Here is a 24,336-nt window from a genome sequence, read left to right as displayed (position 1 = left end):
GCCGCCGAGCGGGCGGGTTTCTGCTCTGCCTTCCATCGCTGCCTGCTCTGTGGCTTGTGGCCCTCGGGGATGAGAGCGGGACGCCGCTGCAGCACAGGGGTTTGGGTGCCCTTTGCAGGTGCAGCTGGCCAGGCTCACCTGGCCCTGGCGGCTCCTGGCTCCAGCAGCACCAGCACAGGTATCAGGAGGGGCTGAGGCTACTGGGCAGCACGGGGAGCCAGCACAAAGCCAGGGGGAACCCAAATGGGGGCACAGAGCCAGTTATGCCTGGGGCAGGCCTGAGCTGTGCTTACCAACAGCTCTCCCATTTGGCAGAGTTGTGGTGGACTTATATGCCTTGAGGGGCCTGGATTACATGGATGTTTCTGAGATCAAATCGGCTGAAACATTTAAATTTTCCCTTGCGCTTCTTCCAGAGACTGACCTAAAAACCACCAGTAAAATAACTGTAAGATGGAAGATGTTTTTCTCTGTGGTCCAAGTTTGTGTAAATTCCTTATCCCTGCAATGTTGAAGTGAGGGGAGAGCGACCATCCTGTGATGCATCGAACTCGATTTATTGATCGATCAGTCAGCTTAAATAATAGTGTTAACGAACTTCATGCATATTCCGAAATACAGGTTTATGATAGGCTAACAGAGAAAACTCTACCCACACCTTTTGTTTTACTACACCGTTGATTGTTTACACAAAACAAAACCAGTGTTCTCACTGTGATATGAACGGTTCCCAAAACTTCCACATCTGTTCTCAGGGTGCCATCTTTTCCCAGAGAGAGTGTTACACTTGTTATGAGAAGACTGCCTGAGAACTTTATTGTTTATACAATGATGCCTGAAAGAGTCTAATTGTTTTAATTGTTTATAGAAGTCAGGCTGGGAACTGCTTTGGAACTGCTTTGCAACTACCTTTTACTTTTCTCTCAATTGTATGCCTTCATGGCCTTTTTCTTTAAGCCATGCTTGAACTAAACTCCCGACACTGCAACAACACTGGCCTCTCTCGACTTGGCACAACAAACTTGTCTCTGGCTGCCAGATCTGAAAAATCCATCTAGTGCCCCAATGTATCCTGGACATCTGTTGTTTTGGGAGGCAGAGCATGTGAAGTGCTGTTTGGATCTGGGGAGGTCACCTGACAGGTACGTGTCCTACTTTCTCATCCTCCAATGAGCCAGCTAATCCCCTGCATGAGCAGCTCCACTGGCTCAGTGCTTCTCAACGCAGGGATTTGTAAATCTTCCTTTGCTGAGGCACTGGCAAGGTTTTGGTTGTGCCTCCAGCAGCCTGAGGGCATCATGACCATTGCCAGATATAGTAAATAAATTAATAGGAATAGGGACAGGAGTAGGATAGTTTGGCTTTTGCAAACCAGTCTCAGTCTGCTCCACTTTCAGGCATCTGTCCAGTCTCCCCATCCCCAGCAGCTGGAGGGGTTTCTTCCCCACCACTGCATCTTCAACAAGGCCAGGAGCTATGTCCATACTGCATCCTCTTCCACCCACTGCCTGGCAGAGGATCAACCCACCAGCCCAGCCTCTGCCTCTCTGGTGTTTAAGACAAGCCCAAAGCAATTGGCTGTGGCAGGAGCAGCCACCTCAGCCCCTCTGCCACCCCCTTGTGTCACGGCTGGCTCCAGCCTGACCAGGCCCTGGGGCTGTGCTGGGGCAGAAGGTAAGAGCCCCGGTCAGGGAAGGTTAATGTGGCTCTGTCCTACCACAGATCAGATCCCACAGGCTCTGGAAGGAGCCACGCTGGGGGACAGTGGAGTTGCTCCTCAGAGCTGTGGGTCAGACGTTGAGGACTCTCCCTGAGAGCTCCTTGAGGCTGAGAGCCCTCAGCTCATTGCATAGGGATTGTGCATTCCAGGGGACCCTTCTGAAATCTTGAGAATTCCTTCAGTCAGGTGGTTCCAATTCTACTTCACAGCACGAATCTGTATACATCTGTTGGCTGAGGTTTAATTGGTTTATCTAGTTTAATTGGTTTATAAAAGAAGTTCATTTGAATATAGTCTCAGTGTTACAAGCTTTGTGACACCTGTGAGCAGGGGAAAGCCAACAGCTGTGAGCAATCTTTGCAAGCTTGGAAATTGACCTGGGGAGCTGCAGAGATGGTGACACCCCATGGAGAGGACAGAGGCTGCTTGGGGGGTGCTGCCACCCCAACAGGCACTGCTCAGTGCAGGTCTAGCTGGGCTCTGACAGCTGGGATTGGCAGGACTAGGGATGCCTGGGGGCACAGCCACCCTCCAACACCCCTTGGCACCCACCCCGGTTTTCTCCCTTTAACACCCACAGTAACTTGCATTAATTTCAGCACATTATGTGCCTGGAGGCCAAGGACACCAGAAACTCCTTTACCAGTTCCACCACACAGAACACTTGCTGCTCACCTCTCAACAAGGTTAGACCAGGGGATCTCTCTCTCCTGCCAGGGACTGGTGCTCTTTGCTGAAAGCCAAGGTGATGTTCTGCAGGTCTGCAGCTTGGCAGGGAGCTGCACTGTGGGCAGTGCAGCCTCTGTGTCAGCTCCATGAGGGTACAGCTGCTGCTGGAAGTGTGTCCCAGCAGCTGGGCTCCCACAGCCCAGCTCTGCAGAGCAGGAAGGACATTGTTCTCCCCGAGCTGAGGCTCTGTGATAGCACTGAGCCCCACCAGCCACTGGCTCTTTCCCACCAAGGAGTGCAGAGTAAACTCATTGTGCCAGTGCAGAAATGAGGGCAGGGGTGCTGCCCAGGCCCTGCTCTCCCACAGCATTCCCTGCTCCTGTCAGCCAAGGCTCTCCTGTCCTCCCAGCACCAAACCGTGCTCTCTGCTACACCATTCCTGTGTCAGCCTCTCAAATCTCTGCAAGTGCTCCCTGTATTTACAGTTCTCATCGTTTGCAAGATGCTCAGCTCCCTTCTGCTGGCTGCCACATTGCCTTGAGCATAAAATGAACTCCCTCCTTCATGAGCAGGCACCAGAGATTTAGTTCTCCTGCTGACCAGCATAGGCAATACCAGCTCCTAGCCCCTGAGGCACCCCTTAAAACAGGAACCTGAAGAGAGAAAAGCCTGCAGCTGGGCAACAGCAATCAGTAAATTCTTTACAAGGAGCCTTAGAGATACCAGAGGCCAATGTCTGTTCATGGTCATGATCCTCCTTGGCTCAGGTTCAGCTTCCAGCCCCTGGAACTGCACTGAGCTGTCCAAGGAGCTGAGCTGGGGGGAGCACAGCAAGCAAGGACTAGAGCAGAGGGTCAGGGAAGCAGCTCTGCACTCTCTCTGCACACTGTGCAGCAGTGCTCCAGGTCCTGCTCCAGAGCACACCTGAGCACTCTGGAGGGAGCACTGGCTCAGTGTCACAGGGCAGGGACAGTCACTAAAAGAACAGCTTGAACAGGCAACATGGCTCAGCCTGCTTAGCTGAAGCATGGATCTAAGCATTAGCTGCCACTGCAAATGCTTCTGGCCTCTTCTCAAAGTGCCGCACAAGAGATCTAAGAATCTCAAAAACTTTACCAAAAAACCAAACTCTGAAAGGAATCCCACATTCCCACCATTTTACAAAACATCAAAGACCAGAGGACACAGAAGCTGCACAGTGGATTATTCAGGCAACATTTATTGGAGCATTTCAAGTATACAATGGTTTTACTGATGGCTGTAAGCAGCTAAGATGCAGACAGATGCCAGCAGGAAAGGGTGACCTAGCACTAGCAGGTTATGTAATTCTCATAGAAAGTTAGTGATTTCAGCTGATAGGAGAGGAAGAGAAAGTAGCAGACTAAAAGTTTGGGCAAGTCTGGGGATAGGGAGGAGAAAATAAAGAAGTTTTTTTGAGATAATTTACTTAAATTGGCCACTCACAAGTAGCAGACGCTGTCTGCTATTGCACTCTTCCCTTGGCATCCCAAGGACCTAAAATAACCAGGGCTGTTTCTTCCCCAAGAACAGACAGGTTTTCCCTGGTAAGAATGGAGGCTCACCCAGGCTCAGCACTTGGAGATTGAGATCCCTGCCTTTGCACTCCCAGTGAGAGCCAGGCTGTGGCACTTCCACCAGAGAGGAGGCAATGCAGGCTTGCAGCAAGAGCACACTAAACTACCAACCCCTCACTATAAGGCAGCGTTAGGTCAGGACTCTTTTTGGGTGCCTGAGCTGTTTAGAGAAGCAAGGACCACATGGCAACAAGACTACAAGGTCCTGTGACAAGAACAAGGACTGTGCGTGTTTCCCAAGAACTATTTCTGAAAGACACATTCTTAAAAAAATACCTTAAAGCAGAGACTCCCCACTGATGCACAAAAAGGGCATGACTAGGGAGGGACTGAGCTATGAGTGATCAAGTACCTCCCAAACCACAGGTTGCATACTCTGCCCAGTTTGCAAGTTGGTACTTCTGCATTTAAGATAATAGCTGCCTCGATTGTGTTTTAGTGCCCTGCATTTATGAACAAAGAGCAGTTGAATTCAAGAGCTGAAAACCAAATTGAAACACTAACATTTAACAGGGTATCTCCAGAATGACTCCTTCGAGACTACGAAGCTCTGAGGTATGTGATGGCAACTTGGTAGTCAGGCTGGCAGAGTGCAGTGGAGCTTCTGAGCCTCCTGAATACATCTTGGTTCACCAAATGAATCAGTTCTTCCTAGCAAAATCACTTAAAAATTCGTCTTCAGCAAAAAGCATTTAAAAATTCAGATCGACAACCGATTTGCAAGTAAAATAAAACAAAAAAAAATTAGAAATGGTAACAACACAGTCTGTTTAATCAAGTCAGATCTGGTTACTACAAAAACATGCTAAGGACAGCCACCAGCTCATGTCCTGGGTGCTGCTGTGCCTTCTGCCCATGTACCTACAACTGCTTTTGAAACACTGTTTGTCTAAAGGACAACCATGGAAGACAAGTCAGAGTTTAATGACAGATTTCAAACAGAAGGGCATACATACATTAAATTAACAGATTCAACCTTCGGCACAGGAGTTTGATAAGAGTTACTGGCTAGAGTCACAGAAAGTTCCAAATTTGAACAGTCTTGAACCACTTCCAAAAATTCCAATGGCTTTTTAATAGTTCCAATAATTCACGGGTATATAAAACAGACAAAGGCTTCTCCAGCAGAAGAGTTGGGGCTCCTCCAGGCTACCCAGACCACTGGTACAGAGGAGAGCTGGTTTGACTTCCCCACTTTGCCACCAGTCCACTAAAGACTAGGATTTATTAAAACCTTCTCTTATTTATTGACAACTGATTTACCAGGCAAATGCTGCAGACTGTGTCAATCATAGTGGATGGCAGTATAGAAGATTATCCAGACCACCTGTGGGGAGGAAAGGAAGGGAAAGTTATTTGGATGCCTCTGGAGAGGTGTCAGACACAGCAAACGAGCCTCAGGCCCTGCTCTCAACAGGGGACTGAATTCCAGCTTGAGGTGATCTTGGGGAGATCTTAGGATCACCACTTGCCCCAAATGGTGGCATCCAACTTGTCTGCCAGCCTCCCCACATGAAAATCCCACCACAGCCCCTCCAGGGATTTAGAGGCACCAGCTAATCAAGGGCTGTGATCAGATACCTGGGGGAGGGGAGCAAAGGAAAAACAAAGACACCCAAAGCACCAGTCCAGGTGTAACTAGTTTGAGATGGAATGGAAGGAACTCCACCAGGGAATCTGGGACAGAGGAGGGAGTGGTTGATGCATCCTTTACTACAGAGAAACCCCAGGTGTCAGCACTGTGTTTCACAGGCAGCAATCCCAACCACTGGCACTTGGTGCTAACACATCTGCCTTCTCTCACCACTTCCCCTGCTCTCCTCCCAGCTCTTCAGAAAGTGCACCAACACAATTCACAAATCATCTTAAAGACAGCAAGAGGCATTACCAGAAACAGTGCAAAAGATGTCATGAATCCCTCCTTCGTTAGCTCCCACGTCCCACCATACTCCTCCTCATCTATCTGCTGGAAGCTGCTGAAGTAGAGGTACAGAACACCAGCATTGATCAGGCAGAATCTGCAGAGAGAGGCCAGGAACCATCATTGCAGTGCTACAGGCTGTGGGTATCCACATGCCATACAGTGAAATACCTTCCATCCACAACAGAGAGGAAGCAAAGAGGAATTCTTTTCCTGCAATGCTTCCCAGGCAGCTCAGACACTGCCTCCAAAGAGCGCCTCCAGGTGAGCTTGCCAGGTTGGGATGAAGTTCACTTGACAAGGCACAACCTACTCCTAGAAGGGCTCAAGAGGCAGAAGTCAAAAGCTGGAAGTATCGTCAGATATGCAAACCTGCAGGTTCTCCTGTCCTGCAGATTGGCAGCAGCTCTGCCTCCAGAGAGAACCTGAGTGTGCTTCTTGATTCTCAGGCAGCTGAGAGGGAAAACTCTCACCTCCATGATCTCTGTGAGCATGCCAGCACCAAACAGGGAAGAAACAAGGGCCACAGAGATTCAGGCTCCAGCACTAGGATTCAGTCTGAGACACCTCAGTGCTCTCCAGTCTGTGCTGAGCAGAGAGAACAAACACAACCTTCTGTTTGCCTGGGGCTGGGACAGGTCCATGCCCTGCAAGGAAGGCTGTGTGGGAAGGGTGGGATGACCACACACACACACAAAGTGGGTGACCAGCAGCAGGCTGGAGCAGCTGTGTCACTGCACAGCACAGAGAAACCACACACACACTTCCAGAAACTTTTAGTTTTCCATTGTAACCAAATCCTTCCTGATTACATTTAGCACAGGAATGGGCTCAGGTGCCTGAAGGTGCCTTGTCAATTCATGGTGACTAAGTAAGAATAATGAACTGTTCCTGGGGGCACTTCAGATTGAACTGTTTGTTGTAGCTAACCTGGTTCCTGCTGCAGCATCACCCCTCCCCTTTCTTGCCAAAACCAGAATACTTGGGACGAGGGACAAGATGACAATGGAATTTTGCCTAAGAAAAGCTGTGAGGCTGGAGCTTGACCACTGAGGCCTTGGCTAGGCAGAGATATTTGCAAACAGAGGCTCCCCAGAGCAGATCCAGCATCTTCTCAGAGCAGATGTGCAGAGAGCAGGACTGTGTCCCCACCTCTGCTGGCCCTTGAACACTTCCAGGCACGTGTCAGGCCCAAACAGATTTTCTCTTCATAACTCACTGCAGCCTTCAGACACCTCTGGGGAGGTGAGCTGGCTCCCAGGGATTCCATGCACACACACCCCCTTCAGGCACTGCCTTCCCCACCCCATGGCTCAAAGGGCCGTGTCAGGAAGCCAGGAGTGCTGCTGAGCTCTGCTGGTGCCACTGTGCCTGCTTGGGACCTCCAGCCTCTCATGTTGTGAGCAAATCTTTTCATCTTCTCAGAGCAGCTGTCCCGGACTGCTGACAGAACCTCCTGTCTGAGCAGGGCTCAAAGACCAGGACATGCACACCTTTCCCCCTGGATGCTCCTTCCTGGGTGACCACAGCAGGCACCACACTGCCAGCCCCTCCCACACGTGCAGGACACACTCCAAGGCAATTGAAATGCTAGCTCCCTTCTTCTGCCATTGCCCCTTTTAATAGCAAAACAAATAACAGTGTTTAGAAGTATTAATCAGGCTGAGGAGAAAGAGACTGCTGGCCATGTTATGATTTGGGTGAATTTCATGCTAACCACAGGCTGGCTGTGAGACCCCGAGCAGGCAGAGCCTGCCTTTAGCCAGCCCCCTGCTCACAGCACAGCCTCAAACGGGCTCCCAGGCCAGCCCAAACGTGCAAACACACACCAGACAGAAAAGGAAATGAACCTCACACTGCTATTCCCACGAATCCCTTCAGTGGAACCACTCCCCAGATGATTCCCAGAATAACTGCGATGATCTGCCGGAACCAGTAGATCACATCTAAAAACTCGTCCTGAGGAGACAAAGCACAAGAAAAATGTTGGCATTTATTCCATTTCTTTTTTTTTAAAGCACCACACAATTAACAGGTGAAAATTCAGCATACTGAACACTTAGTTCCCCACTCAGAGTATAAAACATTGCACTCAGAACAGATAAAGCAGCCTGAGGCATTGTGCTTCCTCTGCTTCCACATTAAACACACAGCTCTGTCCTCCAATGGGCCAACTGCAGAGGCCAACAAGTCTCTAGTCCCCTTATTTACTAAAGGAGCAATAATAATCCCCGGGAATAAAAGTTTAAAGAACTGTTTATGCTTTGAGAGTGCTCTACTCACATTGGCCCAGTCCCTCCTGCACCCAAGAGCTTTTGGGGCTCAGGGCAGCTCCAAAGCACAGCTGTACCTCACTGGTGCCATGAGAGCTCTGTGCTTCCTGAGCAGCAGGGCTCTGCTCATCCCTCTGTCCAAGGGCCACACTCCTGTAGCTACTGTAGCCTAGCAGCACGGCTCACACTTCAATAAGCGTCACTTCAGCTCACATCTCTTTTCCCAGCCTCCCCAGAACTGGGATTGTCCCAGCATTCCCCCAAACACCAAAGCCTCTGTGATCCCCCAAAGCCTGTGGCATGTGCCAGCTGTTCAGCTCCTCATAGAAGATGGGAATCCATGTAAGACACAGACATCTCTTCTGGTCACTGCACTGGACAGGCAGCTCAGCCTTCAGTTCGCCTCCTACTGAATCAAAACATTGGCACAGCCGTCCCTGCTCCCCTGCTGACTCTGAAATTCCAGCTCCGTGTGCCAGAGGCGAGGGGGCAGGGACACACGAGCCCCAGGTAAGGAAAAAGCGACTCAAATTGCTGTCTGAGCCCCAGGGAAACAGCGAGCCCCTTCCCCAGGCCGAAAGCAAAGGCAGCAGCGGGGAGCAGAGGCCGAACCCGCGCTGTGTGCCCGGGCACGGGACAGGCACCGCAGGGGCACACGGGCACGGGGAAACCTCGGAAAGCTCCGGCTGCTGCCCTTGAACCACACGAGGGACATTTTTATTGTATCCGAGCAGAGGGTTAAACCACAAGCCGAAAGTAACGGAGGTGTCTCAACACCGTGTTTCCCTTGGCTCCACGCCCAAAGAGCAAAGAGCCATGTGCCGGCACGGGGGACCGGCGAACCCGGCTGCGCTCCGCGAGCACTCCCCGCACAGCCGCCCCCGGGCTGCGGGCACGGCCCCGGCCCCGGCACCGCCTCAGCCCGCCGGCCCCCGCACGGGCTTCAGCCGTGCTCGGGAATGGCTCCTCCGGCACCCCGCGGGACGGAGCCGCCGCGCCGGGCGGGTCCCGCCCCCCCCCGGGCCCCCTCCGGCCCCGCCGCCCCGGTCCCACCTTGTCGTGCCAGGCGGAGTCGCTGCGCAGCGCTTTGCCCCACACGGAGCCGCGCCCGGCCGCGCCGCCGTTGGCCACCGCGTGGTGCTGCGGGTGCGGCGGCTCGTCCCGGCGCCGCCCGCCGCTCATCCCGCTCCGCCGGGATCCGCCGGGATCCTGCGCCGGGGTCCGCCCGCCCGGCCCGGAACCGGCCCGGCCCGCGCGCGCCGCCAATCGCCGCGCGGCCCCGCCGCACGTGACACGGGCGGGGCTGCCCCTACGGCGGCCGAGAGGGGCCGGGAGGGGAGGGAAGCGAAGGGAAATCCAAGTCCACGCTTGGCCTGGCTGGGAGGGGCGCAGCCCTTGGCAGCCCTGCAGGGCCACCCAGCCCTCAAACAGGCCGCCGTGGGGATCCCGGTGCTCAGCCAGGCTGAGGGGCTCCACAGGCTTGGGTGTATCTGTAGGATGCACAGGGTCATGCAGCTCCTTACCTGGTTATTCAGCTGACCTCAGAGCAGCTGAACGTGTGGGGGCTGTGGGGAGAGTTATCACCGGTGCAGCCGTACAGATTTGTCTCTTTTTCGTGTCCTTGCCTTGCAAGAACAGAGGCACTCAGGCCAGTTGCACTCCTGGGGAAGCACACAGGAATTACTCCTGCATGCTGTGGGCAGGGTGTGCTTGGCTCTCTCTCTGTAACCTCCTCAGCATGGATTGTGTGTAGAGAGGGGCCTCAGTGACAATATTCCATATTCCAGCTGTCCCTGGCAGCTGACTGGTGCTGCTGGGGCCATGTGGGCACTGCTGGAAGCCCTGGATCCTGTGGGGATCCTCAGTGAGCCCTGTGTGGAGCCGTTCCTCCCTGCCCTGCTGTGCCCATCCCCCTGGCACAGGCACACCATGAGCCCTGCTGCTCCTTTCTCCCAGTAACAAGCCCCATGCTCGAGGTGCTGCATTTCTTGTTGTCCCACAGCCTGCAAACTCGATGTGCTGAGCATCTCCAGAGCCTGCCTGCAGCTCCAAAGGCTCCAGCAGCAGCTGCTTTGCTGCCAGCAGGGCCTGGAGGCTGTGGGTGCAGGCTGACCCTGTGTGGGGTCCTTGTCCCAGAGCTCTGATCACTTCCAGCTGGGGAGTGCAATTTAAATACAGATTATGCAATATTCTAATGGGCTTGTGGAGAAATATCTTGCCCTGCTCCTGCAAGGCCATCAGGCCCTGATCACCTCCAGCCCCTTGAGCATTTGCCAGAAGCCAGGAGCTGCTCCAAACCAGGGCAGCATGGCCAGGGAGGGGCCATGTGGGGTCATGGCTGTGTCTTTGGCAGCTCCTTTGCCTCTGACCCCCACGGGAGCGCCAGGCCAGACGTGTCCTGGCTCCAGCCCTGCTCCCCAGACACTCCTCAGGTGCTTGGGGAGAGTGGAAACAGTGTCCCTGTCCCTATCCCTGTCCCTGTCCCTATCCCTGTCCCTGTCCCCACTTCACAGGGATGGAAATGCCTGCTTGGTGATGATGACACCTGGGTGAGGGAACTGACCTAAAATTCACACTCTTTAAAAAAACGGCTTGTTTTACTCCATTTCCATTGCCTGATGCTGAGAGAGAGAGAAGCAATTTGAATTTGGGCTTGAAAGAGCCAGAGGGAGGCAGGAGAGGTGCCAGAGGGCACAGACAGGCCCTGGTAAGGGATGTGTGTGGCAGGTACATGGAAGCAGGGACAAAGGATGACATGGGCAGCCCTGGGCACAGGCAGGGAAGGCAGGAAGGGCTGCAGGGCTTGCAAAGCTGCAGGAGCTGCCATGTGCCTGCAGCCCCCTCCAGCAGCTCCTGCCCAGGGAATGCAGAGCTCAGTGAGGGATGCAGCCACCCCCTGCTCCTGCGGGGCTCCTGGGAACACCTGGGCCCTGCTGGGGCTGGGAAAACTCTGGGACCAGCCACGGGGTGGCAGCTCAGGCTGCCTGACTCCCGACTGGGGTTTCTGTGGTGTTCTTTTCTTCTCTTTTTTCTTTTTTTCTTCCTTTTTTTTTTTTTTTAATTTTTATTTTGTGTGTGTGTGTTTCCCCCCCCTCTTTTCTTATATTTTTTATTAAAAAGGCAAACTTTCTGTGGCCTCCCTGTCCAGCTCACGAGCATGGCAAAGGTTCTGTGCTTTCCCTGGCTTGTCTCCACCCTGGCATAGCATCCAGCAGGGTTTCCAACTCTACTTCTGCATTCTGCTGGCTTCTGAGCCCACAGCCTGTCCTTCGGAGGGGCTGCAGACAGCATCCCTGCTTCCAGCCAAGGGTCAGGAAGCTCTGTGGCTCCCCAGGGGAGGCAATGCCCCTGCAGAGTTCATCCAAGCAGCACAGGGACACGGGAGGATGTCCCCAGGTCAGGCAGAGCAGGTCACAGCCTTCCGAGCCAGTGGGAGCCAGCTCCGTGCCTGGGGCAGGGTCTGGCCAGCCTGCCAGGGGGCACAGCCACTGCTTTTATATCAGGGCTGAAACAGGTTTTTTTTGGCTTTTTAGCTGTTGTTTGCAGTGATGCCCTGCAGGAGAATGGCAGCTGAAGATTAATTTGTGCCACTGCTCATTTCTTTTCATCTGTGCTGCTGCAAGTGCAGCCTGTGTGCTCCCTGCTGTCCCCTCTGATCAGGGTCTGGTCCTCAGCCTCAGGTTCCCACATCTCCATGGGCAGTGATGGAATTCCTGGGAATGCTGAAGCTGGGCAGTCCTGCTCCTGCTTCTGTCGCAGACATCTTTTATGAAAAATCCTTTCCTTAGGATTTTTCCTCTTGAGAAGCTGAGAGGCTTCAAGAACAAAATGTAACCAATGGTTATCTGCTGCTGTGGAATGCAACAGGTAGATCTTTGATTAGCTCATGCAGTTGTTTCCAATTAATGGCCAATCACAGCCCAGCTGGCTCAGACAGAGAGTCTGAGACACAAGCTTTTGTTATCATTCTTTTCTTTCTATTCTTAGCCAGCCTTCTGATGAAGTTTTTTTCTTCTGTTCTTTTAGTATAGTTTTAATATAATATATATAATAAAATAATAAATCAAGCTTCTGAAACATGGAGTCAGATCCTGTCTCTTCCCTCATCCTCAGACCCCTGTGAACACTGCCACAGCTGCCCACTCAGGGCTGAGTCCCCAGGAGAACAATCCCTCTCAGAAGTACTCCTTGGGTCTCCCTCTTGCACCTTCCTGCTCCTCTGCAGGTTCAATTCTGGCACCCCACAAAACAGAGATAAACCTCCTCTGGGATGATGTCTGGAAGGGCCTCCCCCTCTCAAGGGGGATCCCACAGGACCAGGAGCTCCTCTTGGTGGCTGCAGGACTGTGATGAGGCTCAGGGTTGCTGGTGGGAAGGCAGCAGTGAGCAAGAGCTGCTGCCCTGGAGAGGTGTCCCAGGGTCAGCGTGAGTCCTGCCTCGGATGGAGGAGCTCCCCATCCCTGTTTCTGCAGGCTCTGCATCCCTGCTCGGCAATGGGGCAGTTCCCAGCTGCTCTCTGCCCCAGGCCACTTGTTAGAGACCTTTGAGGGGCTGCCTGACCCTTCTGGGCACCGTTCCCCGTGTGGCCCCCACGGTGCAGCCTGAGGACGCTCTCTGGCCTTCCCAGACACCCCAGGGCTCCGGTCCTGCAGCAGCCGCACCAGCAGGGACCTGCCCCCCACAGCCGGAGCTGCTCCAGGTGCCCGTGTGCCCCCGGCAGTGCCACCCTCGGGGCGTGTCCCCCGTGTCACCGGGCTCGGCGGTGCCGGTGCCGGTGCTGCGCATCCCCCGCGGCACGGGGCACGCGTGGCCGCCGCTTTCGTCTATATAAGGGCGTCCCGGCCCCGCGGCCCCGGCCCCGCCGCATTCTTCTGCCTTGTATGGGCCGGGCCGGGCCGGGCCGGGACCCTGGGCCCGCCCGCCCCGCCGAGCCGCGTCCGCAGAGCCGCAGAGCACAACCCGCACGGCCCCAGCTCCGGCAGCTCCCGGGAGGGACAGGTGAGGGCACGGGAACGGGACCGCCCCGGGACGGGAACGAGGGGTTCGGGGTGGGAACGAGCGGTCCGGGATGGGAACGGGACCGCCCCGGGACGGGAACGAGCTGTCCCGGGACGGGAACGAGCGGTCCGGGATGGGAACGGGACCGCCCCGGGACGGGAATGAGCGGTCCGGGATGGGAACGGGACCGCCCCGGGACGGGAATGAGTGGCCCCGGGATGGGAACGAGCGGTCCGGGATGGGAACGAGCGGTCTGGGATGGGAACGGAACCGCCCTGGGATGGGAGCGAGTGGTCCGGGATGGGAACGAGCGGTCCGGGATGGGAACGGGACCGCCCCGGGACGGGAATGAGCGGTCCGGGATGGGAACGGGACAGCCCTGGGATGGGAGCGAGTGGTCTGGGATGGGAACGAGCGGTCCGGGACGGGAGCGAGCGGTCCGGGATGGGAAAGAGCTGTCCCGGGACGGGAACGAGCGGCCCCGGGACGGGAACGAGCGGTCCGGGATGGGAACGAGCTGTCCCGGGACGGGAACGAGCGGCCGCGGCGGAGAGAGGGAGGCGGGATGCAGCGGTACGGACGGAGCTGGAGGGACGGAGCTGGAGGGATGCAGCGGTAGGGACGGAGCTGGGGGAACGGGGGAACAGCCCCAGCCGTCCCGGGAGAGCAGGGGCAGCTGGCCCCGCTGCCTCGGGGAGCAGAGAGAGGCAGCCCCGCCGTTCCTCCACCTCTGTGGTGCTGGAGCTGGTGCCGAGGTCAGCCCTAGGCACGGCTCGGGCTGCAGGAGGATCCCCGGTGTGCCCCGCCGGGCATCCTGTGCCCGGGCAAACTCTGGCCTGGCAGAACTGTCCCGGCAAGGGCAGCTGGGGATGGGTCCCGAGCCAAGCTGAGGGTGGCTGTCTGCAGTGCCTTGGAGCTGGGATAGCCCGGCTTCCCCGGGGTGGCAGAGCTGCAGGAGCAGGTCCTGCTGCCCGTGCCTTCACCCACCTCCTGATCTTTGAGACTGTTCCAGTCTGGAACATCTGCTTTTCCTCCAAGTCCTTTTGCTGATGACCAGGGCTAAGATCTGGATGCATGCATGATGCTCCAGATATCTCCCCAGTGGCCTGGGAGCCACTTCAGGCAATAAACTTCTTTAAGGCAGAAAAGCTTTATTTAGCTCATTTCCTTCAGCCTTAAGCGCAGAGGGATGTTGTGTTTTGTTTAGTCTTTCCCATGAAAACTTGAAGCCCTCTTGGCTTCCCTCCCAGCATGCCCTTTTGGTACAAAATGTTTCGACTGTGATAAAAGCCAGGCAAGCTCTAAAACATGGATGTGTAGGAGAAGGGGGCGGCCGGAGCTGAATTCTTTGGAGTGGAACATCCCCAAGTGTTAACAACCGCTGCTGCTGACCAAAGATGGTTGGGTTCCTTCAATCGCTGGAATTTTTTTCCTCTCTCCCTGGCAGGCTCTGTGCGGTTGTAGGAGGAGTTTGCGGCCACCTCCCCCCTCCGAGGCGCTGCGGCCACATTCCCCCGCCGAGGTGAGCCCCTTAATTCCCCTGGGAAAACAGCAAACTCCGGCCAGGACAGCCCTGCTGGCTGCCCGAGGCCACGGGGACCTTGTGCCTGTGGTGCCTTTCCCGGGCCTGGGGAGGGGCTGGGTGCTCTGCACACCGAGGTGTCCGTGCCAGTGCTTCTCCTGGGGGCTGCAGGACCTGAGCTTTGGGTGTGTGTGCGTGTGTGTGTGTGTGTGTGCGTGTGTCACACAGTGAGCTCCTCGTCTCCTGCCCTCGGTGGGAAGCAACGAGTGCAGAACCATCTGCTGAACTTGCAGCTGAGCCCCACAGCTGTGCGTGGGCCTGGCCATGTCCCCAGTGTGCGCTGGGAGCTGGGGAGGGCTGGGATGAGCTCGGCTCCCCGGGGCTCGCTGCACACTTTGCTCGGACTGGTGCTGCCCTGGCCCAGTGCCGGTGGCTGGGGCTGGGCTGGAGACACAGCCCAGGGCTCAGGCTCTGCTTTCCTCTCACCTCCAGGCTCCCTTTCCCACATCTCTGATAAGGCCATAAAAGGAGCAGAACGGCAGCTGCCTGCATTCCTGCAGTGGCCAGTGGGCTGAGGAGTCCTCCTGCAGCTCCCGGTGCCTCTGCTCCCAGTGGGGCTCCCCCAGCACCAGAAACCCTTCTTGGTGAAGCTGAGCAACGCCACATCGCACAGGCATCCTGTGCAGGGCTGTGCTGGAGGAAAGGGCTGGTTTAACACCAAAAAAAGCAGGGAAGATGAGCTGCTCCCTGCTCCCTCCCCCGGTGAGCAGCCCCGGGGCTGCGAGAGGTGCCTGAGGCTGGCAAAGCTTTAGGGTGGAAGGATGTTCAGGATGTTCCCCCTCCTGTGCCAGGGGCATGCACAGGGCACCAGCTCACCCCGATGTTCCCCCTCCTGTGCCAGGGGCACGCACAGGGCGCCGGCTCACCCTGCCAGCCCTGTGCCACCCCAGGCTGCCGGGGGCTGCCCGTGCTGGGGCCAGCGCTTGCCCACAGTGAACGTGGCTGCTCAAGGCTTGCTGGTACTCACAGCTCTCCTTGGGGAGCGGCCCTGGGCAGAGGTTTGAGCACAGTCCCTGCTGAGGAGCTGATGTTTGCCCTGCAGGAGTGTCCCTCAGGCCTGGGCAGAGGTTGGAGCACAGTCTCCCCTGAGGAGCACAGTCTCCTGCCCTGCAGGAGTGTCCCTAGGGACAGCCCAGGCTGCTGGAATTGCTCTTTGCCTCCCTGACCCAAAGCACCCAGCTTTGGGCACATGGTGCCAGAGTCCTGGGGAGGAGCTGCTGGAGCACATGGCCCTGGAGCAATGTCCCTGCCGGCTGTGACAGGGACAGCAGGGCAGTCCCACTGCAGCCCCCTCAGCGCATCCAGAGTTGCTCCTGCTGGAGCAGCTTCTGAGCAGCCCCCCTGGGAAACCCTTAGCAGCATATCCTGGGAGATGACGGCTTCAGGATCCATGTGAACACCCCCGGGACTGGGCACAGGCTGCTGCCACCTCTGCCCTGTCCCCTGCCTGCTGCTCCTCCTTTGTGCCCCCCGGGCTGTCACAGCGCCCTCAGCCCAGCGTGAGCTCCGGCCGGGACAGGCAGCACGGCAGGAGCTGCAGGGGAGGCTGGGAACAGGCAGAGGGAAGGATGGGGCTGGGACAGGCTGCCTGCCCTGGTGGCACTGCCTCTGGTGTCCCCTTGGCTTGTCCCACCCTCCCCAGCACAGCCAGGAAGCAGCACCAGGATGGAGTTGCTTGCTTGATTTTTACCAAGGAGGAAACACATGGCAGTTTATATTTCTGATAACTATGGGTCCTTTCCTCTTTCAAACTAAACTATTTACTAATTTATGAGCTCTTTAGGTCAGCCCATGGTCCCTTGGGCCTGGCTCTCATGTGGGGAGACACAAGCCTGGCAGGAGATCATTTTGCCTCCACTGCAGGAGGCTGGGAAATTGTTTTGGCAGGAGCAGTGGCAGAGGGACAAGGGAACAAGGGCAGCTGTGACAGGGTGAGCAGGGGACCAGATCAGTGTGTGGCTGTCACCCAGCACTGACCACCAGGATCCACAGTTCTGGGCTGGGGCAGTGCTGGCATGGGAGCAGGACCTGTGTCCCTGTGTGTCCCTCCTGCTGAGGGGACGCTGGAGCTGTGGGGGCTGCACCATTGGTCTGAGCTGAGGCCAGCCCAGCTTGCAGGGCATTGTGGCCCAGCATTCCCTGCAGTGCTCCTGGAGCTCCTGAGTTTTTGGGAATCCCACAAAGAGTGGCTACCAGGGGAGCGTGGCTATCAAGCCCTTGTGCAGAGCAGGGACTGCTCCAGCTGAATCAGCTCTGGCTGCAGATCCCTGCACAGAATCCATGCACAGGAACCTCTCCCCACACTGACCCAAAAATATCTTCTCAAGTCCCAGCCAGCTGTCAAACAGCACAGAGAGAATGACTGAGCTGGACCTCGGGACTGAGCATCTTTCCAGGCACATTTTGGATCAAACTGCAGATCCACGTGCTGTCAAAGTTGTACTCCATCCTGCTGAAGAGCACTGTCTCTGTGGAGATGGTGCCAAGCTGTGCTGCTGCTAATCACAGTCAGAGCAGGGTAAATATTTGGATTATGTTAATTCATGTGGTGAGAGCAAAACTCCTGCTTATTTCTATAGTCTTCTGCTAATAATTCTGCTAATAATTGGATGTGTTTTGAAAGCTGAGCCGAGTGCCATGGGCCAGCAGCAGGGCTTTTATTTCTGGCTCTGACTCTGCCTGGTGGTGTTGTGGTGTTGAGCTGAGCTTCTCATGCTGCTGCCATGGGATGTCACCGGCCCTTTCCACCTGAGGGTGTCCCTGGTGCCACCTGGGGGTGTCCCTGGTGCTTGGTGGTGCCTGGCAGGGCACGAAGAGAGGGGCTGGCCTCCTGCAAAGAGCTCTGTGGGGCTGGAGGAAGCAGCAGGCAGAGATGGACTGGGGGATGAGGTCTCTGCTCGCCCAGGGTGGGCTCCCAGTCCTGCTGCCCCCTTGGCTGGCTGGTGACAAACATCTCTTCCCTGCTGGGCGCTGGGGAAGGAGGGAGGGTTCAGGGATGTGGGGGGGTTTGGTGGCTGCTGTCAGGTGTGTGGTCAGTGCAAGGGAGGGGCTGAGGGAGGTGTGGATTCCATCCTGGAATGGGGGGCATAGGGGGGATGAGGGAGGGCTCCTGGGGACATCAGGCATGTTCCCTGCAGATGAAGGGCCCTGCCTGGGTTCTGTGGGTGCACCCACAGTGGGATGGGAGCCTTGTCAGGATGTGGGAAGAGTGCCCAGCCCTCTCTGAGCTTGCTGGTCACCATGGTGTGTTGGGCTGTGATTTGGCGCTGCCTGATGCCCTTGGAACGTCCTTCCAGCACAGCCCAGCTGTGGGAACCTGGAGACCACAGCAGGCTGAGGACCTGGCTGGTGGTCCCCTGCCCCAGGCCTTACCCCTGCTACCCCTTGAGGGAGTGACAGCAGGAGGGCAAGGAGAGACCTGGAGAGTGGGTGTGGTGTGGGGAGGGCAGGGGGAGGCTCTCTGGAGTTGTTTGCTCTTCTCTGGTCCATGCCAGCACCAGGGGATGTTCCCCAGGTCCCCATGGTCCCTCTGGGTCAGCACCAAGGACCCAGCTGGGAAGCAGCTCCCAGAGCAGATCCCAGAGCAGATCCCAGAGCAGATCCCAGGGCAGATCCCAGGGCAGATCCCAGGGCAGCCCTCTCGGGGTGTCCAGCCCAGCAGGGACAGCCCTGCTGCACTCCCTGGGCTGTGTCCCCATGAGAGAGGATGTGGCTCCTGAACTGCTCCATCCCTGGGCACTGATGGGGAGCCCAGGTCCTGCTGCCCACCAGGCATGGGGCACATGGAGCACAGGAGTGATTCTCTGCTCTTGCACCGTGGAACCCCTCATGATCCATTCATTTGCTATGGCCCCAGCAGCTGCTGCCCAAGCCAGACGCTGGCCAGGAGGAGAGGCAGGAATGTGTGTGAGGGAGGAATGGCTGCAGCACCAACACGAGGGCTCAGAGCACTGTCCCTTCCCTGGGCTGGCCTCGGGCCAGTCTGTCCCACAGGACTGTCCCCGTGTCCCACAGGACCATCCCAGCCTGTCCCGCAGTGTCCCACAGGACAGGGAGGGCAGCAGCAAGAGGTGGGAGGGATGGATGGATGGATGGATGGATGGATGGATGGATGGATGGATGGATGGATGATGGATGGATGATGGATGGATGGATGGATGGATGGATGGATGGATGGATGGATGATGGATGGATGGGGGATGGATGGATGGATGGATGGATGGATGGATGGATGGATGGATGGATGGGGGATGGATGGATGGATGGATGATGGATGGATGGATGATGGATGGATGGATGGATGGATGGATGGATGGATGGATGGATGATGGATGGATGGATGATGGATGGATGGATGGATGGATGGATGGATGGATGATGGATGGATGGATGGATGGATGGATGGATGGATGGATGGATGGATGGATGGAGGGATGGATGGATGGATGGATGATGGATGGATGATGGATGGATGGATGGATGGATGGATGGATGATGGATGGATGGATGGATGGATGATGGATGGATGATGGATGGATGGATGATGGATGGATGATAGATGGATGGATGATGGATGGATGGATGATGGATGGATGGATGATGGATGGATGGAGGGATGGATGGATGGATGGATGGATGGATGGATGGATGGATGGATGGACGGAGGGAGGGACATGGGAAGCAGCCTGGAGCAGATAATGTGCTGGGCCTGGAGAGGCTGTCAGAGCAGGGGCAGGTGGAGAGGCATGGCCACGGTGACCGAAGTGCTGAAACCTCCATGCCCATGGCCCCAGGACTGGCACCCAGGCGGGTGCTGGGCTAGGTGTCTCTCCTGTGCCCAGATATGGAGAGAGGACAGGCAGTGAGGGGGTTTGGGGGCTCAGCCCTGGAGGATGGTCCTGGGGAACTGCAGTGAGCTCTGCCTGCTCTGTGACTCATCAGAGCTCAAGTCCTGTCCATCCCCACGTCTGGCCCTGTGTCTGTCTCATCTCCCTGTGTTGCCCAAGTCTGTGACAGCTGGGGAAACTGAGGCACAGCCTCAGTTTCCCTGGAGGTGCCAGGGATGGTGTGTCCCTGCTCTGGCCCCCTGGCTCAGCCTGTCCCCAGCCCTCCTGATGCTCCTGCCCCCAGGTACTCCCCCAGCCACCAAGATGTCCAGCAAACGTGCCAAGGCCAAGACCACCAAGAAGCGCCCCCAGCGCGCCACCTCCAACGTCTTCGCCATGTTTGACCAGTCCCAGATCCAGGAGTTCAAGGAGGCTTTCAACATGATCGACCAGAACAGAGATGGCTTCATTGACAAGGAGGATCTGCACGACATGCTGGCTTCCATGGGTGAGGACAACACTGTGCCCCGTGCCCCTGCAGGTCCCTCTGCCCCTGGCACCAGCTCGGGAGCAGGGAGAGCTGCAGGGTGACCTCGTGCCCACACCCAGGGTGACCTCATGCCCACACTGCCTGTGCTGGGATGCCTCAGAGCCCAGGGTGGGATTTCTCTGCCCCACCAGCTGACACAAGGGGTGTTTGTGAGGCGTCTGAGGGCAGCAGCTCTGGGTGCTGCTCACAGGTGCACTCACCAGAAGGGAAGGGACCCTTGGAGCTGGAGAAGCTCTGCCCTGGGAGCAATGACCAGCTGCAGCCATGGAGTGTTTGAGTAGGTCTCACCCCAGCATGTCACTGGGGCTGTCCCACATGGAACAAAGCCCTCCCGTTGCTCTCAGCTGGGTGACAAAGGCGGGTCCCCGTGCTGGTGTGACACCTGGGCTGGTTGAGGCTTGCAGCTCTGTACCCACTCCCTGCCCCGAGCCATTCTCCTTTGCTGCAGACCCTGGCTCCTTCCTCCCACCCCCGTGGTACCCCCAGTGCGCTTTGGGAGGTCTGTTAATGATTGACCTGGCAGCCAAACCTGTTCTGGGGGTCCTGCCTGACCACGGGAGGGATCTCCCTCCTCCAGGGAGCTCTGGGAGCAGAGAGGGGCCAGCGCTGGGGGCAGGACCTCAGCAGAGCAGCTGAACCCTCCCCGCTGCACCCATGGCGGGAGCAGTGCTGGGGACATCAGCAGCACGGGGCTGGTGTGAGGACACTGCTGCCCCTCTCCTCGGAGCTGCCAGGGGATGGGAATAGCCACGGGTTTCATCCCAGTAACCCCAAATTATTACTGCACTTCCCCCAAGGCACAGCTTGTTCCCAGGCGTAGATGAAAGCACCAGGAGAGGCGCTGAGGGGGCAGCACTGGGCAGAATCTCCCTTCCCCTGTTCGTGGGGTGAGGGAACAGGAACCAGCAGATCAATCTGCAATGGATGAAAGCCATTGCAGCTGTTTGCATGGGAGCTGGGGAGCAGGGCCCTGCATCCAGCCCTGCCTGTGTCCTCAGGGAAGAACCCCACTGACGAGTACCTGGAGGGGATGATGAGCGAGGCGCCGGGGCCCATCAACTTCACCATGTTCCTCACCATGTTCGGCGAGAAGCTGAACGGCACCGACCCCGAGGACGTGATCCGCAACGCCTTCGCCTGCTTCGACGAGGAGGCCTCAGGTAGAGCCCGGCCCCTGTGCCCAGGCAGCACGGGGCTGGGCCACAGGACCACGGGGACAGTCCCCAGGCAGCTCCAGAGCCACACACTGCAGGGACAGTCACACAGTCCCCAGGCAGCTGCAGAGCCACAGCACTGCAGGGACAATCCCCAGGCAGCTGCAGAGACACAGCACTGCAGGGACAGTCACACAGTCCCCAGACAGCTGCAGAGACACAGCACTGCAGGGACAGTCACACAGTCCCCAGGCAGCTGCAGAGCTGTGCCCAGCCCTCTTGGTGCCCCTGCTAACGCTGCCCCCCGCTCTCCTTGCAGGCTCCATCCACGAGGACCACCTGCGTGAGCTGCTGACCACCATGGGGGACAGGTTCACCGACGAGGAGGTGGATGAGATGTACCGGGAGGCGCCCATCGACAAGCAGGGCAACTTCAACTACGTGGAGTTCACTCGCATCCTGAAGCACGGCGCCAAGGACAAGGACGATTAGAGCCCGCGGCCACTGACCCCTTGTGCCCATGCCCTGCACATCCCCCGCCCCCTGGCCCCCCTGCTGCCCCACCGCAGACTCCACCCACGGAAACACCTCCCAGGACCATCACCCTGCACCAGGACACGCTTGGAGGGGCGCGCTCCCATCACCGTGCTGCCCTGTGCCCATCCGGCCTTCCCCTCCCATCACCTCTGCCACACACCGGGCACCCCAGCCTTGCTGTGACCTCCCCCTCAGAGCCACCGTGCCACTGGTCCCGGGGCTGGGGTGAGCATCCCCTGCTGCCCTGCAGGGATCTGTCTGGGGCCAGCCTGAGCGAGCCCCATTCAGGGCCACAGCACAGAGGAAAAGCCTCTCTCCCTCTCCTTCCACACTCCCCCCTCAGGAGAGAACCCCCACTTTGTCCCTCCTCCCCGGCTGCTTTATGGCTCTAGAGCCTGAGCTCTGGGGGATTCAGGAAGCTGGAGGGTGTATAAAGGCTGATGGGTGTGACAGACGTGTGCTGTGTGTGCTGCCCCGCGCCCCCCGTGCTGTGCCCGGGCCTTTGGGATGGTGCCTTTGGGCACTGCAGCTCCTCAGCCTGCTGCCCTTGTCACCCAGGGCCCCTGGCAATGGGGCAGCCTGGCTTTGAAGCCAAATTGCTCTCAGATGATGCAAAATCAGCTTGAACATCATTTTCTGCCTTAGCTGGTGGGCTGAAGGTCGTTCTGCTCAGCCCCTGTGTCAGGATGAGCAGTGCCAGCCACGCTGCCCACATCAGCTGGCCCAGGGTCCCAGGGGCTTGGCCCCCTTCTGTGTCACCCTGCATGGGTGGGGGAGCAAGGATCAGAGAGGAAAAGAAATGGGGAGGAGCTTTGTCCCCTTGGTTTGGTTATTTGTCCCCTTGGTTTGGTTATTTGTCACCTCCCTGACAGGGCTGTGGGAGCATGGGGCGCTCCCACCTTGTGAAGCTCTGGTCTTAAAATGCTGCTTGAAGGCTGCCCTGGAGGGAGGCACGAGTTTTCAGCAATTCTTTATTTAAAATTATGGGGGGACAGACCTACAAAACCTGCTGAGGGCATAGTGCATGGCAGAGATGCCACCAGTGCTGGGAAGGCTTGGGTAGGGTCTGTGGGAGCTCCGTGGGCATCTGCTGGGCTCAGAGGCACCAGAGACACTCCAGGCCCCTGATACTCTCTCACCTGGGAGATGATCCATGCATGAGAAGCTTCTCCTTGGTCTCAGTGCTCCTATTTTGCAGGCACTACCAACACCAGGAAAAAGGAAGTAAATTGTCAGATGTGAAAGGGTGACCTGTGATCTCCAGGGAGTTCCCCAGGGTCAGGGCTTGTGCTCTGCAGCAGCAGCCCCAAACCAGCACCTCCAGCCTCATGGGTACCAAGCTTGTTCCTTAATTCACTGCTGTGCCAGGGAAAAACTACAGTTCTCCCACAGCCAGAGAGAATTCCCAGGCCTGAGGGCTTCTGGAGGCCTGGATGCTTTATAAAACCCCCACTGGGACACCCAGCAGAGTGAACATCATCCCTCTGGGGCAGAGGAGCTGGTGCTGGATCTGGGGGCAGAGGGGCTCCCAGGGCAGCTGCATGTGGCATGGTGAGCCCAGGTCCTGGCAGTGCCAGAGAGGGATGGGCTCAGGGACTCACTGCTGCTCCAGCTGGGAGTGCCACAGCTCAGCCCGGGGCTGTCAGAGCTGCTGCCCCAAGCAGCTGCCAAAATTGCAGGGTCTGAGCTGCCTCTCCACTGCTGGGGCTGTGGTGGCACCGTGGGACTTCAACCCTGAGGCAGCAAAGCAGAACAAATTTGTTATTGGACACTGAGGTATTTATGGGAAGAGTAAATAAACTTACTCCACTGGCACAGGTTTCCCAGAGCAGCTGTGGCTGCCCCACCCCTGGAAGTGTCCAAGGCCAGGCTGGGCAGGGCTTGGAGCAGCCTGGGATAGGGAAGGTGTCCCTGGTCATGGCAGGGGGAGGAATGAAATGGGCTTTAACATCCCCTCCAACCCAAACCATTCTGGGATTTGATCCATCTGTGAAACTCCAAAACTGTCTGGGCTCACGTGAACCTCATGGAGCTCAGCCAGGCCAAGGGCAGGGCCTGCCCCTGAGTCAGCCCCAGCAGAGCACAGGCTGGGAATGGCTGTGTGGGGAGCAGCCCTGGGACAAGGACTTGGGGGTGCTGCTGGTGACAAACTGGATGTGACCCGGCCATGGGCACTGGCAGCCCAGGAAGTCCCCTGTCCTTGGGCTGCATCAGAAACAGCAGAGGCAGCAGCAGGACGTGACCTGACTCGTTCCAAAGGTATCAAATAGCAGCAAAATAAAGACATTCATTTCAGAAATGTTCACTTGGGGCAGGGGGACACCAAGTTAGGGGAACCTTTTGGCCAGTCTAGCAGAGCTGCAGAGCTGCTCCCAGTGCAGCAGCGTCTCCTGAGCTCGGAGGGCCCCTCCTGTGGGTCACTCTGTGCCCGAGGCCCCGGGGCTGTCCCTGGCCCTGTCCCCTCTGCAGCCTCCCCCTGGCTTTTCATGCCCAGGGATGAGATGCCCTGAG

The 24,336-nt window shown here is 57.1% G+C and overlaps 2 protein-coding genes across 2 annotated transcripts; one reads left to right on the top strand and one right to left on the bottom strand.

Moving 5' to 3' along the window:
* Positions 1-3,590: 3,590 nt before the first annotated feature.
* Positions 3,591-9,360, bottom strand: RAB5IF (RAB5 interacting factor). Its single transcript, XM_058036149.1, has 4 exons — positions 9,232-9,360; positions 7,761-7,864; positions 5,873-6,002; positions 3,591-5,311 (listed from the first exon to the last, which is right to left on the bottom strand). The coding sequence occupies exons 1-4, from the start codon at positions 9,358-9,360 to the stop codon at positions 5,270-5,272; spliced, it is 405 nt and encodes a 134-aa protein (XP_057892132.1). The 3' UTR covers positions 3,591-5,269.
* A 3,742-nt stretch (positions 9,361-13,102) lies between these two features.
* Positions 13,103-22,388, top strand: MYL9 (myosin light chain 9). Its single transcript, XM_058036192.1, has 5 exons — positions 13,103-13,176; positions 14,624-14,698; positions 19,889-20,092; positions 21,133-21,294; positions 21,608-22,388. The coding sequence occupies exons 3-5, from the start codon at positions 19,909-19,911 to the stop codon at positions 21,778-21,780; spliced, it is 519 nt and encodes a 172-aa protein (XP_057892175.1). The 5' UTR covers positions 13,103-13,176; positions 14,624-14,698; positions 19,889-19,908; the 3' UTR covers positions 21,781-22,388.
* Positions 22,389-24,336: the final 1,948 nt, after the last annotated feature.

The sequence above is a fragment of the Melospiza georgiana genome, chromosome 17, assembly GCF_028018845.1.
Source record: "Melospiza georgiana isolate bMelGeo1 chromosome 17, bMelGeo1.pri, whole genome shotgun sequence".
Lineage (NCBI taxonomy): Eukaryota > Metazoa > Chordata > Aves > Passeriformes > Passerellidae > Melospiza > Melospiza georgiana.
This window is presented reverse-complemented; position numbering and strand designations above follow the sequence as displayed.

Bases quoted from the DNA above. Each gene is read 5' to 3' on its own strand.
- RAB5IF (XM_058036149.1), bottom strand. From the start codon at position 9,360: ATGAGCGGCGGGCGGCGCCGGGACGAGCCGCCGCACCCGCAGCACCAC. The intron at 7,865-9,231 runs GTGGGACCGGGG...TTGTCTCCTCAG, and splicing joins ACTCCGCCTGGCACGACAAG to GACGAGTTTTTAGATGTGAT. The intron at 6,003-7,760 runs GTGAGGTTCATT...CTCTCTCTGCAG, and splicing joins GGATTCGTGGGAATAGCAGT to ATTCTGCCTGATCAATGCTG.
- MYL9 (XM_058036192.1), top strand. From the start codon at position 19,909: ATGTCCAGCAAACGTGCCAAGGCCAAGACCACCAAGAAGCGCCCCCAG. The intron at 20,093-21,132 runs GTGAGGACAACA...CTGTGTCCTCAG, and splicing joins CGACATGCTGGCTTCCATGG to GGAAGAACCCCACTGACGAG. The intron at 21,295-21,607 runs GTAGAGCCCGGC...CTCTCCTTGCAG, and splicing joins CTTCGACGAGGAGGCCTCAG to GCTCCATCCACGAGGACCAC.